The following is a 14,927-nucleotide window of genomic DNA, read 5'->3' as shown; positions in this document are numbered from 1 at the left end:
ATTTTCTAGTTTTTATGTTCACTGTGCTGCTCTGTTTCAGGCAGAAATGGAAACAAATGTACCAAAATACTGCAAGGAAGGCTGTTCCTTTGGTATTTCCGATCCAGCTGGAAGCAGGATGTACTGAAATTCTTACAAAAAACAAAAGAAGAAGGAAAAAGCCTGTTCTACTGAAATACCCATCCCGATTCTGGGATGAAAGGTTTGGGAAATATTGGAAAGTAAGCCACGTACCTACCCTCTTGAAGATTCTTTCATCACTCTGGATTACTGCCATCCGTCATGAGACTGAAGGCAGGAGAGAGGTGCTCCAAGCCATCCAGGCTCACCTCAGTGCAGTGACCCCAGCCTCTCCATACCACATATTCATCCCTCTGCCACAGGCAGCTGACACCCAAAAGGTGTCTATAAGCACCTAACAGTGTTTTCAAAAGGTCCAATGTCTGTAAGACACCTAAATCGCACTGAAATAATAGGACTAAGTTGCTCAGCCAGCCCAAGGCTCTTTGAAACGAGGGTTGCTTAAGTGCGCAATTGGTCAGATAAATATATTTGAAAACTCTTCTCTTAACATTCTGCTGCATCGAACTTCCCCACGTTTACATAGTGGGGATATCAATAATAAAATAACAGCTGTAGATACCTTTATCAATCTACATGGAGTTCTCAGGAATTAAGTGGGGAATAAGCATAAAGTTCAATTAATTCACATACTTGAAACTAGAGAGAATTTAAAGGAGAAACACATAATAACAAGAACAACCAAGAGAAAGTTTATCAAAACCCATAAATCAAAAGCAAATGTATTCTGAAATGTATCCAAGAGAAATAGTGACTGTCACCAAGCCAGGCTCTTGGAGTGGTTTAAAGTTCTCCAGTGATTTTAATCTTTCCTTCAGCCAGTGTTGATTAAAACTTAAAAAACCCAACAACTAAAACCACTACACTGAAGAGTACAAAAGATAAAGGGAGCGGACAAGGTACAGATTCCTAAATTTGAGATCCAGAAATGATCATTTTCAAGCTAAAATACTTTGTTTGTTCAACATGCAAAAAAAACCCATTTTTGAGGTAAAATATGCACTTTGCCTTTTAACTCTGTGGCTTGAATCCAACACGCAGAGGTTCAAGGATGATGAAGAGCTTTATTTGATAAGCTGCACAATTAAACTCTCCTTCAGTTCAATGGCTGAATGAGAGTCTAAAGCCAAATTCAGACCATCAGCCAAGAAAATGAATGTCGTGAGCGAGCAGCCAAGGAGAAGATGTCTGGATAGTGATGATAGTCAAATGCTTTATCTGGAGGGGAAAATGTTATTCCATTACATACCTATCTGCTCATTCAAATACAAAACACTCACTGCATTAAGTGTATGGAGATGTGTCTGTGTCAGAAGACAGCTGTAGGAAAATTTCTTTATCATATCTTCTGTGCTGTCAGCTAGTAAAACAATTTTACCTGTATCTTTTTACTAGTTACTAATAAATTCTTTTTCTTATGGTAGAAAATGTTCTGTATCAGAGGCTTGCTCAGTGCTTAGAGGTGGTCTCTGAAAGTTTGGTCTCGGTGAAACTTGAAATGAGCTGTGAACTAGCATCTTTTGTGCATCTCTAGTAACAAGAATGCTTTTGAATAAAGTGGATGCTTTTCAACTTCTCACATGCGCCAATGCATTTCGTCACAGCAACAAGCAGGATAATAACAGGGAGTGACTACTCTCAGCTTCCCAGTGGAAAACAGATTTCAGAGAGCTCAAATCTGTCAACGAACTACAAATGGACAAATGAACAGTAACTAAGCAAAATTCCCAGACTCATCCTTGCTGAGGCACCACCAGCGCATGTCCTGCCTGAAACGAGGAAGCAAAGTTGAAGAGGAGCAGAAAAGCTGTTCCTTCTCCCCAGAACTACAGGAATGACTCCACCAAGAGGCAGACAGCTGGGCAACTGGGGGAAGCCTGCGCTACCTGTGTTGCATTCATACCAAAGACTTCCACTACTCAGGTTTATAACTTGACCATCTCTCACAAAAAACCCCTCCATTTGCTTGAAAGAAACAAGGAAATAATACAACAGTGATCATAGACATATAAAAGCATGCAGCCAGATGTATTAAATACCTGATATGAATCTAGACATAACACCAAACAAAGTTTTTCAATCCATGTTGTCAGGTTACCTTTTCTGTAGTATTTGTATTATTGGTTGTATTCTGAAAGCCCTGGACAATGCCAGAAATGCATAATGGCCCAGCAAAACCCAGCAAGTCAGCCAAGTAACGGAATGTGCTGCTGAGAAGAATTGGTCGTCCAAAAGCACTGTACATGGCTAACCATATGGAGGGACTCCGATTGGGCTGGTCTGCTACCTTTTTCTGGAAAAAAGAGAAACAGGTATCAATGCACCAAGAAGAGGCCTCCCTGGCTGTATACAGCAACTTCCATTTCGTTCCTGTCTGGATGATCAAATGGTTCCTGAAGGGTGTTTTGGAGCAGATGAGGTAGCAAACATGCTGTGGATGTAAACAGATTTCAGACATTCTTCACAGCAAATTCAAATTCTGCCTCTTCTTGGTAACTCTGGTTCCTCACCTCTAAATCCTAACACTTTTCTGAACCTGTGAACACAGGAATGCAAACACAGATTAATCGTGCTGGCATGTAGCCATTGCTCCTTGTCACATGTGTGCTCAGGAAAAGGTCTGACCTTTCAAGCCCTTGCTCGTATGGGTTATCTTGACTTTCACAATAGCTGTGAAACCACTTGATCCAGTAAAGGCTTCTGATGTGAGAAAGAGTTTGAAGGAAAACACATGGACAGACACCTACAAGAATATAGTTTAATTTAATTTATCTGGATTTTTTCTATCTCTTGGATGCCTTCCAGGAAGATACTTCAGCCAATCACTAATTAATGGGCTCAAAAAGGTGAAAATAACAGACTATGTTGAGAGGTAAGATTAAATCAGCTAAGCGTCCTTTCTAGCCTCCAGTTCTGTGAATCTATGCAGTGTCACAACTCTTGCCCTAAAACAGCAACCAGCGGACATCTCTGTATCTAGTCAGAGGAGTTCTGATATTTCTGAGGTCCTTTCAGTCTAAAGAATAGAGTTTTACTTAACAGATCCATGGCCTGCAGAGTGCTTCCTTGCACTTCAGGGAGCAGCTTTTGACACTTTAAAAAAGCATCTGTCATTTTTCAAGCAGCACAGATGCCTGCAAGTTGTAACCCAAGCCAAGCTCTCCTGAGTGTTCTCAGAGACATTTGAAGTATAGCCCAGTTATAACAACCCCCTGCCCCAGCAAATTAGCCAAAGAAAAGCAAGTATGCCCGTACCCTGCCTGGCTGCCTCATGTCTTTTCTCCTCTTTTCTCAGTTTTTCCTTTTATGCCACTTCAACAGTGAGACAGAATATGTGCATGGTGCCAAAAATGTACAAGTGTACACGAGGGCCAGATAGCTGCTTACTGGCTTCTAGAGATTAGGCCAGGCTGGTCATACCCAATGCCAAGAAGCTAAGTACAGAGAAATAAGCAGCACGGGAACAAATTAGAGCTAACATTTCAGAAAGTGGTAGGAATGAAACTGCTGCTTCTGATGAGGGAAAGAGCACAAGGGCCTCATGCGAGTTTCCCAGACAAAAGGCTCTGAATTTGTTGCCTAATGGGTTTTGAGCTAGACTGCACTACAGGCTACTGTCATTCTCCTCAAATAAATGATCTGCAATTTAACTGCTTGATAGGACCTAAGCTAACTTATTAGGAAAACATATCTGCTGTCTTTTGGAGAAAAATTGCACATACTATTCTGGGCATTCAATTAATGGTAAATTTGGTAAATGGCAATGGTAAATCCTTATTTCTTTAATAAGATTTTACTATTTCAATAGCCATTTTCACTACTACTACAATTCACATAATAATTGTCATCACTACATGAAATCTGTTTACTTTTCACTGGAAAAAATACTAATTAAATTAAATTAAATTAAATTAAATTATCTAATAATCTCTATTCCTAAACACTGTTGTTTCTTCTTTTTTAATCAGGACTTCAAATTAGCTGAAGTATCTAATGGGGATGGGGGAGAAAGAAGAGTGGATTTTTCTACTAGTCTTAAGCTCTTTTCCAGAATGGTTCTTGAGGCCCAGTGTTATGGGCTTGCAGTATAGTGTGTTGTGTGTGTCAACCCTATCCTTTATTTAGGTGTTGAAGGATGATCTGTCACTCATTATAGCTCTCTGACGACCACTGACATGTTTCAGTAAATCCACAATTGAAAGTTTGGCCAATGTCATAAGAATTAAATAAAAAGCTCTGTCTGGGCTTTCTGCATCAGAAAAATGTTATTACCATGATGATTATCTTCTGCAGTTTCCCAGTCCCTTTAAGCCTCTGTGGCTTGGGAAGCCACCTGAAACCAAGAGCTTCTCCTCCTAAGCACAGGAGGCTGGAAGGACATACTTTCCTTTTGGAAGGTGAGAAAAAGAATCTTAAAACATAATGTTAAAAATCATCCAGTTACAGAAAAGGAGGGGAGCTGTACTTAAGACAGGGAAGAGTTGCAGCAACAAAAATGTGAGCTTAATCAGTTTACAAAACTATGCATCTCAGTGCCTTGTTCAAATTTGCAAGGATTATTTTTGTTGGTATGGTTGGTAACATTTGTTGTTGTGTGAACTAACAGGCTGGACTGCTGTTCTCACCTGTGGCGCTTGCCTAGTTTTTTTCTGTCTTTGTCACCTGCCTTTTAAATCACTGTAATTTTTTTACCTTGGGCACTCAACAGTTGAAGTAAGGGCAGTGAGACAGCACTTGCTGATAAATCAAGCCACCTGTAAGGTATGCCTCAGTCAATATGGAAATCTGACTGTTCCCTTAGTGCTGCAGCTGACAGTGTCAGCCTGATGCTGAAGAGCAATGCTCTGTCCCCGTGGTTTCTATCTAACACACCTTCTTTCATCCTCTTTTGCCGTAACAGGTAAGATCCGCAGTGGCACATCAATAGCAGGTATAGGAAATTCTCCTGGTCCTTGACTTTAAAAATTGCATTTTCTATTATACCATCCCAAAAGTAAAACTTTCTATTGACTGTCAGAGCAAATTACATGGGATTTTGGTTAATGGGGTAAACCAAATGTAATATCAATGTGCTAAATCCATTTTGGGAGGTATGATGCATTAGTATGTGGTTTGAAACATCTAGACCACTTGTATAGAAACCAAAACAAAAATGTATGATAAAAATACTGTAAGATGAGGTATTTCTGTTTCTATAAGAGACTGTCTAGAAAAGCAAGAAAATACAGCATGTCCATCTTTTAGAATATTTATTGATGGCAGGAAATAATGAGATAAGGAAAGCCAACTGCAATGTGGTTTTTTGGCAACACTTTGTTTAGGAAAAAAACTCAAACAGCATATTTAAGTAAGCTTAATTATCAAAAGAGCTTGTTTTACCTGTGGTTTTATAGTATCTTCTAATTGAAAGAACATATGCTATGTTTTTGCTTATGATATTATGCTGTGTTGTGCTAACTATCTACAAAACCAGTAACAAATGACATATATCTTATTGTAAGAGTTGGAATGCCTTTTGCAGTAGCAACTACCAGACTAATAACCAATTAGAATGCTGATCACCAGTTTTTTAGCCTTGTATTGTGTTGGTTTACATTACTTAATATTATAATAAAATTACTGATAACTGACTTTAAAATTCTATAAAATACCATGTAGCATGAAAGTAATATTAAAATTAAATTACTTGATGCTTTGAAAAAATTACTTTAAAGAATTTTGAGTAGTGAATGTATTCATAATGCTAAGAACTGCTTGATGCAAATTTGAAAATGTAAAGAAATACAGAACAGAATAATGAATTCAGATTTGTCACTGAGAAGTGTTAGGTTAGGTCTCATGTGCCAGTGGGCAAACCTTCATATGAAGACAGAAGAATTCTGTCTAAATATTTGAATATGGATTTCAGGAGTTCTCCACTGATATCAAACAAAACAAGAAAAGGTTCCACCCAGTGTTCACAGACTTCATGGTTATTCAAGTAGCAATATGTTGTTTTAGCAGAATATAGCAGCCATAAAAAGTTAATCTCAGACCCTCTAGTTTACACTCCTGTATGCTTGGACAGGTTTGGAAAACAGCGAATTTGAGAAAACAGTCATAAAAATTTAACCTGACTTGTTTCCTTTGTGCTATTATTTGGTAGAGAAGCTCAGCTGGTTTCAATTTTCATAGCATGCAGAAGGGATAGCAAGACAACGTCATGTGAGCTATCTCAAAGGCATTTTGCAATACAGAATATTCATGGTCATGTTCAGCATCTTTCATCAAGGTGTGATAAGGGTTTGGAAAGGAACAGAAGCCTTCTTTCTGCAGGGCACAGAGCACAGCTGAGATGAGCTATCTCCAGGCACAGGCAGGGGTAATCCCTTTTAATCCAGAGGATGCTGGGGGGTTCCCCTCACCAGCTGTGGAAGATTAGTGGCCCAACCATGCACAAACCAACACATTTTTCCATGAGAGTGAACTGCAGCGAGTTCCACTGCCTGGCTTTTTGGATTGGTTTTAGCCCTTTGGTTTACTTTAACTTTATCTGTGAAGTATCAGTTTACTTTAGGGTTACAGTTTGTTTTCAAATATTAGCACAAATGTGCCGGAGGCTGTAGTAATCTCAAGACTTTAAACAATTATGGAAACAAAAAATCTGATGTAAGCCAGCTTTATAAATGTAGGTACACATAACTGCATGGCTACATTTATGCAAAGTCTTCATACATGCATGATGCACACTGAGGGAAGCTACACACTGAATGTTTGTGTTCATGCACATGAGCAATAGCACACTTAAATTGCCTTTTGGCATCTGAACCGCATATTTGTGCAGGCACACACAGTATCTGCAGATGTAAATGAGCTAAAGACAAATGCTTGCACCCAGTCATCACACCTGTCATTAAAAATGGCACAAAGACTCAGATCCTCGGGGCACATAGGTGCCTAAGACTCTTTGGTCTCTTTAAGTAAGATTTAGGCACCAAATGCTTCTTTAAGGAGCTGGCCTAAGGAATGCATTTCTCCTTTGCTATGAAAAGCTCAGTTCCAATGACTCAGTAGTTTTCTGCTTAAAGCAGAAGGGTCTTGGTCTCTAGTATTGTAAGCATAGACTACAAAAGGAAAGAGAAGCAACCTAAATCTATTAAAATAGAAACAATTGCACTGATTATGGTTTCATTTCAGAGGGCACAGAAAGGAGTCTGTGGCTCCATCAGTTGCTGGGAGCAGAGAGCTGCTCCTCCTGGCTTCCCCTCGCATTGCAGTTCTAAACCATGCACTGCTTGGAAACAAGTTTATCTGGTGTGTGCAGGAATGGGATTTACATGCTTTTGTCCTACATGCCACATTTTTGAAAGTGGCCTCTGAATGACTGTATTCTCTGTTTATGCTTGAGAACTGATATGTCTGTACAAATCAGGGAGGCAGGCTCTCAAATCCTCCCTCCTTTCTGCAAAACAAAATATTTCCTTTTTTGGCAGAAATCACCAGCTTTAAGCACAAATGAAATGCCACAGTTTTGCCTAAATGCATCCAGAAGTTTCTCTGGAAACTTCTGCCCTACCCAGTGAGTTCGCCCAACCATGGGTTTTGTACTGGGCCTGGCTGGGATGGAGTTAATTTTCTTCATAGCAGCCTGTATGGTTCTGTGTTTTGCATTGGTGGCTAAAACACTGTTGACAAGACACCAGTGTTTTGGCTATTCTTGATATGTGTTTTTGGCTATTTCTCTTTCCGGAGAAAAAGTGAAGATGAGTGTTTCCAGCTGAAACTATGGACAGAATTTCTTCTGATTTAAGATGCTGTCATAAATAGCTAAGATTTAAACAAAGCTTTCACTTTTAAAATGAAATCTAGCAAGTGATCAGTCTGTTATGGTTTTAGTTTCCAGTTGCTCTCAATCTGGCAACTCTCCCCTGCTGTAAATTCACTTAAAACCAAACAGTAACCATTGGATTGGAACTTCCTAAGCCAAGTTTCACCTTGGAACAAACAATCCTAAGTTAAAAATTCCTAAAACTAGGGTTTCATAGAATCACAAAAATTCAAAGTGACACTATAGTTTCTAAGGCCAAACACTGACACGAACATCTTTGGTTACCTTTTGTTCCTCATACGCTTCTTTGAGACAAACGTAATTTGTCAGTGCTCTCATTGCAATTGGAAGCTTTCCGATTGCCTTTAGGTCCACCGGTTTCTTGTGAGCAGATATAATAAGAGTATTCATCCACCAATAAGTCGCCTTTGAGAGCAAATTGACAAATGGCTGCAGAAACCTCACCCCCAGGTCCTGTAGATCCTCTGGTGGCTTTACTTTCTGAGGGTTCATGAAAAATACATACCTCTGGAGAGGAGAAAATAGACAGCATGTGCTCAGGAATTATCTTATTAACAGCAATTTTTAGTAAAAAATATGTGTAATATATCTACAGTGTCAAATTCGCATTTAAAGGTAATTACACATTGAATTTAAATGTAAATTTGCATGTAAACAGGAGCATTTCCATTTTGACAGCATAACTGGCAAGAAATTGAGCAATACGGGATATGGACACAGCTCTGTAGCCTACCAGTACTACCTATCTCTATCTGAACAACAACAAAAAAGAATTCTTGGGATATAATTATATTTTAAATTATCATGGGTGAGAATGTATGCTAACTTATACATTCACTACATATATAGTTTATCTGCATTAACATAGCATATACTGTATAGATTACATACACACACACATATACGCTTACATGCACAAATATGCATGCATATCTATCTATACAAATACGTATGAACTCTCTGTGTGTATACATATACACAGGCACACATACATACCAAGGCCAGGGGACACATCAAGGACATACATTTTAAAGAGATGCCAGGTCCCACTGATTTCTATAGAATTAACCAGACATTTACGGCTAAGCTAAACTTGGGCCTAAACTTGACACAAGCCAGAGTTACTGGGACTAAAGACTCATCTTCATCCCGAGATACTATTGATATATTTTCAGATCCTGATAAAGAAAGCACGTACCCTAACTCGAATGACATTGATCTCCACAGCCATCAGCAGCCCATAGAGAATGACCATAATTCCAGTGATGCAGAAACGCAGCTGAGAAAAAGGTACACCATCCTGGCAGTATCTGACAAGCTTGATCGTTTTGGTGACAAAGGCCATTATCCAGTAAAGAAAGAGAGCTGTAAAACAGGTGCACATGCATAATTGAAAAAAAAAAATTAGCTATACCGGTGCTGCAGAAGTTTTAGCTCTCTCAAACATAAATATTCCATGGCTTAGTGCAATGCAAGCATGGTGATCCTCTATATCACCAGCCTGAAGGCTGGCACAGTGTGATGTCAGCCCAAGCCAGGAATTCAGGTTTGAGAGATTTGCTTTGCACTTTCTTTTCCCAGGTCACTATTTTCTTTCCTGGGCCACCACCTTTCAAAGAGATCCACAATGGTGAGTCTTCACACAATTACAAAAGTCCATTGAAGATAATCTGAAGGGTAACTTTATTATTGAAGTTAAGTAAAAGTCACTTAACTGGGCAAATATCATATTGCCTCTTTGAAAAAGCAGAGTGCAGTGCAGGTAACCTCATTTTGAAAAAGACTTAATATAATTTAATTATATCCTGCATCTTGGTTTGTACCTGTCAATGGCTAGTTCGGATTGTTGAGATATAGGTAATTTGGACCGTATACTTCTATGAAACATTATCCTGCAATGTCTAGTTAAATTCTTCTGACCATCTCCTGGCTGAGACAGATATCGTGAATACCAGGTAGCAGTTTCTCAAAGTTAAACCTTCTTTCCCCACCCTGTTTTGGAAAAAGTGAGAGGTGGCATTCATCATTAGTCTGGGTAATCTCAGAATCAACTGCAACGGATGCTGAGAAACAATAGCCATCTGCACAGGATGGTTTGTAATCAGATTACTATTAAAAGTGGCCTTTTAAAATAGCCATTTTGAATGAGGACAAGTTTTTGCCTCAAAATAATGAGCAGTGTTAAAAAAATACCTACAAGCTCAGGCTATAAATACAATAGGCATACTATGCTTTTCCTTTCGTCATCATTTTTAAAAATAGTTTTCAGTGTGTACCTTATAAAAGGTGCCATAACTCCTACAATAATACTAGTTCAAGGAGCAGAGAATTATTCCTCTCTCTTTTAATATTCTCATGCGTTTTACCATCCTCTTCAATCTAAGCAAGCTGACTTTAGCTAAACTACTGGGTTTTGTAAGAGTACATAAATGTCAGACTTAGACTTACCCAACAGTAACTTTGGAAAGTTAGATGTTTCAATATTATGGTAATAGACTATGGAGACAGTGGCAGCCACAAATCCCATTATAGCTGGTAGAAAGAGATGCAGATGGCGAGATTTCATTTGTCTGAAAATAAATAACGTGTGAATTAGTGAATGCAGTGTCTTTTTTCACCATTGTTATATTTCTAGGTGTTCTGCTAATCTATTTAAGAGGACAAATATGACTTTCCTAGGGACACAAAAATTTTTTCCATGTGAATGCTTTAACTTGTGTCGATATTTACTTGCCATTATAGTTTGAGAGGAGAATAACAATGTGCTAAGAACAATCCTTTCACCTTCATCCCATTAAAATCCAGACAGTTCATGAAATGATGCCCCATCTTTTTGGGGGAAAAACTCTTTATGCCTTACTAGCTAGCCTGTCACACATTATCAGCATACATTAACAAATGCAATTAGCTTGGCTATCCACCAAACACTGTCACTTACGTATCAGAAACTATGCCCTCTGCTATTTCACACACATGTACGAACAGAAGGGTGAATGTCAGGATCCACCGCAGGTTGTGTCCAGGGAAGTGCAGCCAGGTATTGTGGTGAATCTGGACTTTGGAACTTTGGCTTCCCCAGCCTGGGAAATAATAGCAATGAAAGAAGAAGGTTATCTCACAGCCAGCTAGTGAGTGATCTGGTTAACATTTCCCTATTCTAATCCATAGGTCGCACGTAATAATATATAATCAACACAAAACCCTCTAAGACTATGGGGGCTCTTGTTACTAATAACATGACCCAGGAGTGTTTGAGTTGCCATGTAGCCCCCCATAATTTAGATCTGACCCTCTAGACAACATCGTAACAGACTTCCCACAATTGCAATCAAAGAGAAGAGATCCCTGGCCAAGAACAAAGATGAGAAAACTAAAAGAAACATCTCAGAGTCTCACCCTCACACAACAGGGACTGACAGATCTTAAGTGATGGCGTCATCGTGTCTTTGCCAGTCACAGTAAACAGTGGGCAAAGTTTCCAACTGATATAAAAGTTGCATCCTCCAATGAGGCCTCAAAGAAATATACTTACTTCAAACAAACAATATTTATTATCTCTGTCTCAGGCCTGGTTGGGAGCGCTGTCTCAGGGGATGCTGAACAGCGATTTCCCAGTCTCTACGCCTCAGGCACAGCCCAGCCTCCTTGCCCTTTGCATTTCTGCCACATTAGAGCTTTCAGCACAGCACCAGGACTCAGCTGATTTAATCAACAAATTAATCTTGAAGCCCATTTTCATGTCATCACCTTAGATGGCACCTATCCTTTTCAGGCAAGATCCTCTCTGAAGCCAGCAACCTGGCAAGAAGTAGGACACCAAGGACCTGACGGATGTGACAGTGCTGGGGGGAGCTGAGGACTGATCAGAGGTTAGCATCTCATGATGGCGAGTCTTGTCTTGCATGTTGCTTTGTCCTCTGTCCCCTCCCACCCTGGTACAGGGCTGTCCTGAGTCAGTCAGCCCAAATGGCTGTACATGTCCCTCTTACTGTAAGGCAACTCCTGGAATTACCTGACAGACTTCCCAAAGCCCATAGAAAATCCCAAGAACAGCACATTTCAGGGAAGCAAAGAAACAAAACAAAAGGAAACAAAACCAAAACTGAAGTTGTTTAACTAGGGCAGTGAGCATTGTATCTGTTTCTTTCAGTAACTGCAGAACTGAATTTAAAATCCATGATATGCTTTTGACAAACAAGGATGTAGCATCTCATCGTGCCTAGAGGCTCATCAGGTGACTCAGAAACACATAAACCAGAGCCCACATTTATTCATTCTTGGAAACTGTCAGGATTTCACCACTTCATCCTTGTTTAGTATGTAACGTACTGAAGGAACAAAATATTCTCTCTTCTTCATATCTCTCTCAAGCATTTTCTATAGTTTCCTGAGATTTTCCTAATCTAATGTGGCTTGCTTTGACCTTGCTCCTATCTTTGTCTCTCCCAAGCTGCTTTTCATTTTTATTTCCTCTTTGCCCATACATCTGCACAAACACGGTTCATCATCAGTTTTCAGTTTTGGAGTCAGTCAATACTGTGGACTCCAGCTGGCTTTTAATGCTCTCTTCAACAACTATTTGTCCTGATAATCAAGGTACAAAATAGAAAACAAAGAATTACATACATACATACATACATTCATAACATACAATTTAAGCTATTATGTTTTTTTCCTAACACTGTTAGAAAATGTGGCTGCGATATTATTCCAAAATTAATTGGCTAATACCTGTAAAAATATTAAAGCAGCCTGCTACCACTTGATGTATAACACAGAATATTGTAAAAGATTATCTCTGCCCTTAGACCTTGCATTGAGTTTCCATCAAACACTTCTGCAGGAAGCCCTGTAATTCAAGGATGACTTGCATCTCGTCTCAAAGAAAGAGCCAGCACTGACGTAAAGATCCAGCACTGTTGGAGAGAGTTCTCCATAACCCTTGGTGTTTTTTCCAGTCTTCAGTTATTTTTTGTTAGAACTTGTTTCTTATTCTCTTGCTTAATTATTTAATTAGTTTTTAGTCACTGGATCTTGTTATACCTTTGATTGCTAGGTACTGAGTGTCATAGACCACAGGTTCCTGTAGCCTATTATTCAATCACTTCAGAGTCTCTTTGCATAATGGAAGTCCTTAAATCTCTAGTTCGAATATAGTCCCAAATTCAAATCTTCCTCATGGAAGAAATGTGTTACTATGTATATACATGACACCAGGAAGGTAACATGGAAGAACTGACATGCCATTTCTCATGCAGTTGTCAGGAGAATATTTCTTTTTATTAATACTTATTGCCTTTTGACGGTTATTCAAGTCTCTCTATCTTCTACGATCAGTTAGAATGCCACTGTTTGACAGCTTTGAAAAAGTATTAAATTGTACTTATTTCATCACTGCAAATAACTGGGATAAAGAGACAACTATAGAGAAAAAGTATCATTAGAGTACTAGTTCAGATGGGGCTTTTTACAGGAATGTGTAAGTTAGAGCCACTACGCTGTCCTAAATTCTTCAAGAGAGATTTATCACTTCTTATTTTCATTCCTGTGGAAAAAGATTATCTCTTTTGCTCTACTTCTGTTTACAAATGTTGGCAAAAGAAGTAATTATTCTGTTTTAAAAGTTTCCTACACTTCTCCTAGCCTTAGATCCAAGTTGCATATTTTGGATATTCTCTGAAATTCACATAACTTGAAGGGAATTCAGACCCACTGTCCTAAGTGTTCTAATGTCTAATAATAGCAAAGGTTGCAAGTTGCCAATTTCATATCTGAAGAAAATTTCTCCGGAGAGAAGTTTCAAAGCATTTGGATATGATTTCTCTTGTTCTCATCCGTCTTTTCATGCTGCTTAATTCAGATTTATATCTAAAATTCCCAACATTTTAAGCGGGTTAACTTCACATCCTCTGGGTCAAGCCATTCTGTCTCTTCTCTTTTAAAATTAATAAATACAAAGCATCCAACAGTTTGCACCACAGGCCTCCAAGAGCATTTAAACATGACTGAGTATAAATACATGCTCAAGTGTTTACAAACAGTATTGCACAGCTCCATTGAATAACTCACCAATGAACAAAATTGGGAAGGTGATAAATAGCAAGAAGACATGGGGAACCAAGTTGAGGGCATCCACAAAGCAGACATTTCTTAGGACACCAGCACTGATGTTATAGGCTGAAGCATTGTCGTTACCACAAAATGCGAGCCTCATTGCTTCGAGAAGGTCTGACTACTACAAAAAAGAGAGAATAGTTGACTACCAAGACTGCTAGCATTCCTTTTAGCTAAACACAAAATAAAAAAAAATAAAGAGATACAGAAGGAGCACACTGAACAACCCATAGAGAGTAATTCAGTTGTATTTTGAAAATTCTTTTGAGTTTCGTCAAGTATAAGCACATTAGAATGAAGGCTGTGTTTATATTAAATATACTATTTATTAGAAGTACTATTTATTAAATACACTATGCTATGTCTTCTGTTGTTCATTATATGCACAAATGTTATGCTGCAAATGCTCTATGAGAATACAGAGAAAGAACAGGAAAGTTTTGGAAAAAAATTATTTACATTTCTCATAAGAAAACTCAAATGCACATAAGCTGACTCCTGTGTGTTACTGCTTCTTTGACGAGACAGCATTCTCTGTGCAACATCTTTGTTCATATGATTTGTTGCACTACATTTTCAGTGCAAGCTCTAAACCTTTGATATTCGTGATTTGGCAGCCTTGCATTCACTGATATTTTCTATTTCTTCATTGTCCCATAGAACAACAATGGTCACATACGCTAGTCATTACAGATAACTGCCAAACTCTTAATCAAAGTAGGTTGTATTGAAGATTGCGTAGGCAGTAACTCAGCATTTATGCTTGATCCTGCAAATCCTTATGCATGTGCTTAGCCTCATCTAAGCAGTTCTCTGACTTCCATGATTTCTTATGAGATTATCTTTGTACACCAAGATAAGCTCATGTGTTCGTGCTTGCAAAGTATAGGCCATGGTATGACCT

General features: G+C 38.7%; 1 protein-coding gene across 2 annotated transcripts in view; it reads right to left on the bottom strand.

Annotated features, from left to right (window-relative positions):
- Positions 1 to 14,927, bottom strand: part of ABCC9 (ATP binding cassette subfamily C member 9) — a 97,724-nt gene that overhangs the window by 54,999 nt on the left and 27,798 nt on the right. For both annotated transcript variants that reach the window (XM_087768131.1, XM_087768130.1), the window contains 6 exons: positions 13,979 to 14,144; positions 10,848 to 10,989; positions 10,358 to 10,479; positions 9,108 to 9,274; positions 8,174 to 8,416; positions 2,180 to 2,374 (listed from right to left, as the gene is read on the bottom strand). In XM_087768131.1, coding sequence (XP_087624257.1) covers positions 2,180 to 2,374; positions 8,174 to 8,416; positions 9,108 to 9,274; positions 10,358 to 10,479; positions 10,848 to 10,989; positions 13,979 to 14,123 — 1,014 coding nt within the window. In that variant the 5' untranslated portion in view covers positions 14,124 to 14,144. The remainder of the gene's footprint in view (positions 1 to 2,179; positions 2,375 to 8,173; positions 8,417 to 9,107; positions 9,275 to 10,357; positions 10,480 to 10,847; positions 10,990 to 13,978; positions 14,145 to 14,927) is intronic.

The sequence above is a fragment of the Nipponia nippon genome, unplaced genomic scaffold, assembly GCF_047370975.1.
Source record: "Nipponia nippon isolate SJK-2023a ecotype South Korea unplaced genomic scaffold, ASM4737097v1 scaffold_3, whole genome shotgun sequence".
Taxonomy (NCBI): Eukaryota; Metazoa; Chordata; class Aves; order Pelecaniformes; family Threskiornithidae; genus Nipponia; species Nipponia nippon.
Note: the sequence above shows the minus strand (reverse complement) of the source record. Positions and strands in the feature narration are given on the sequence as shown.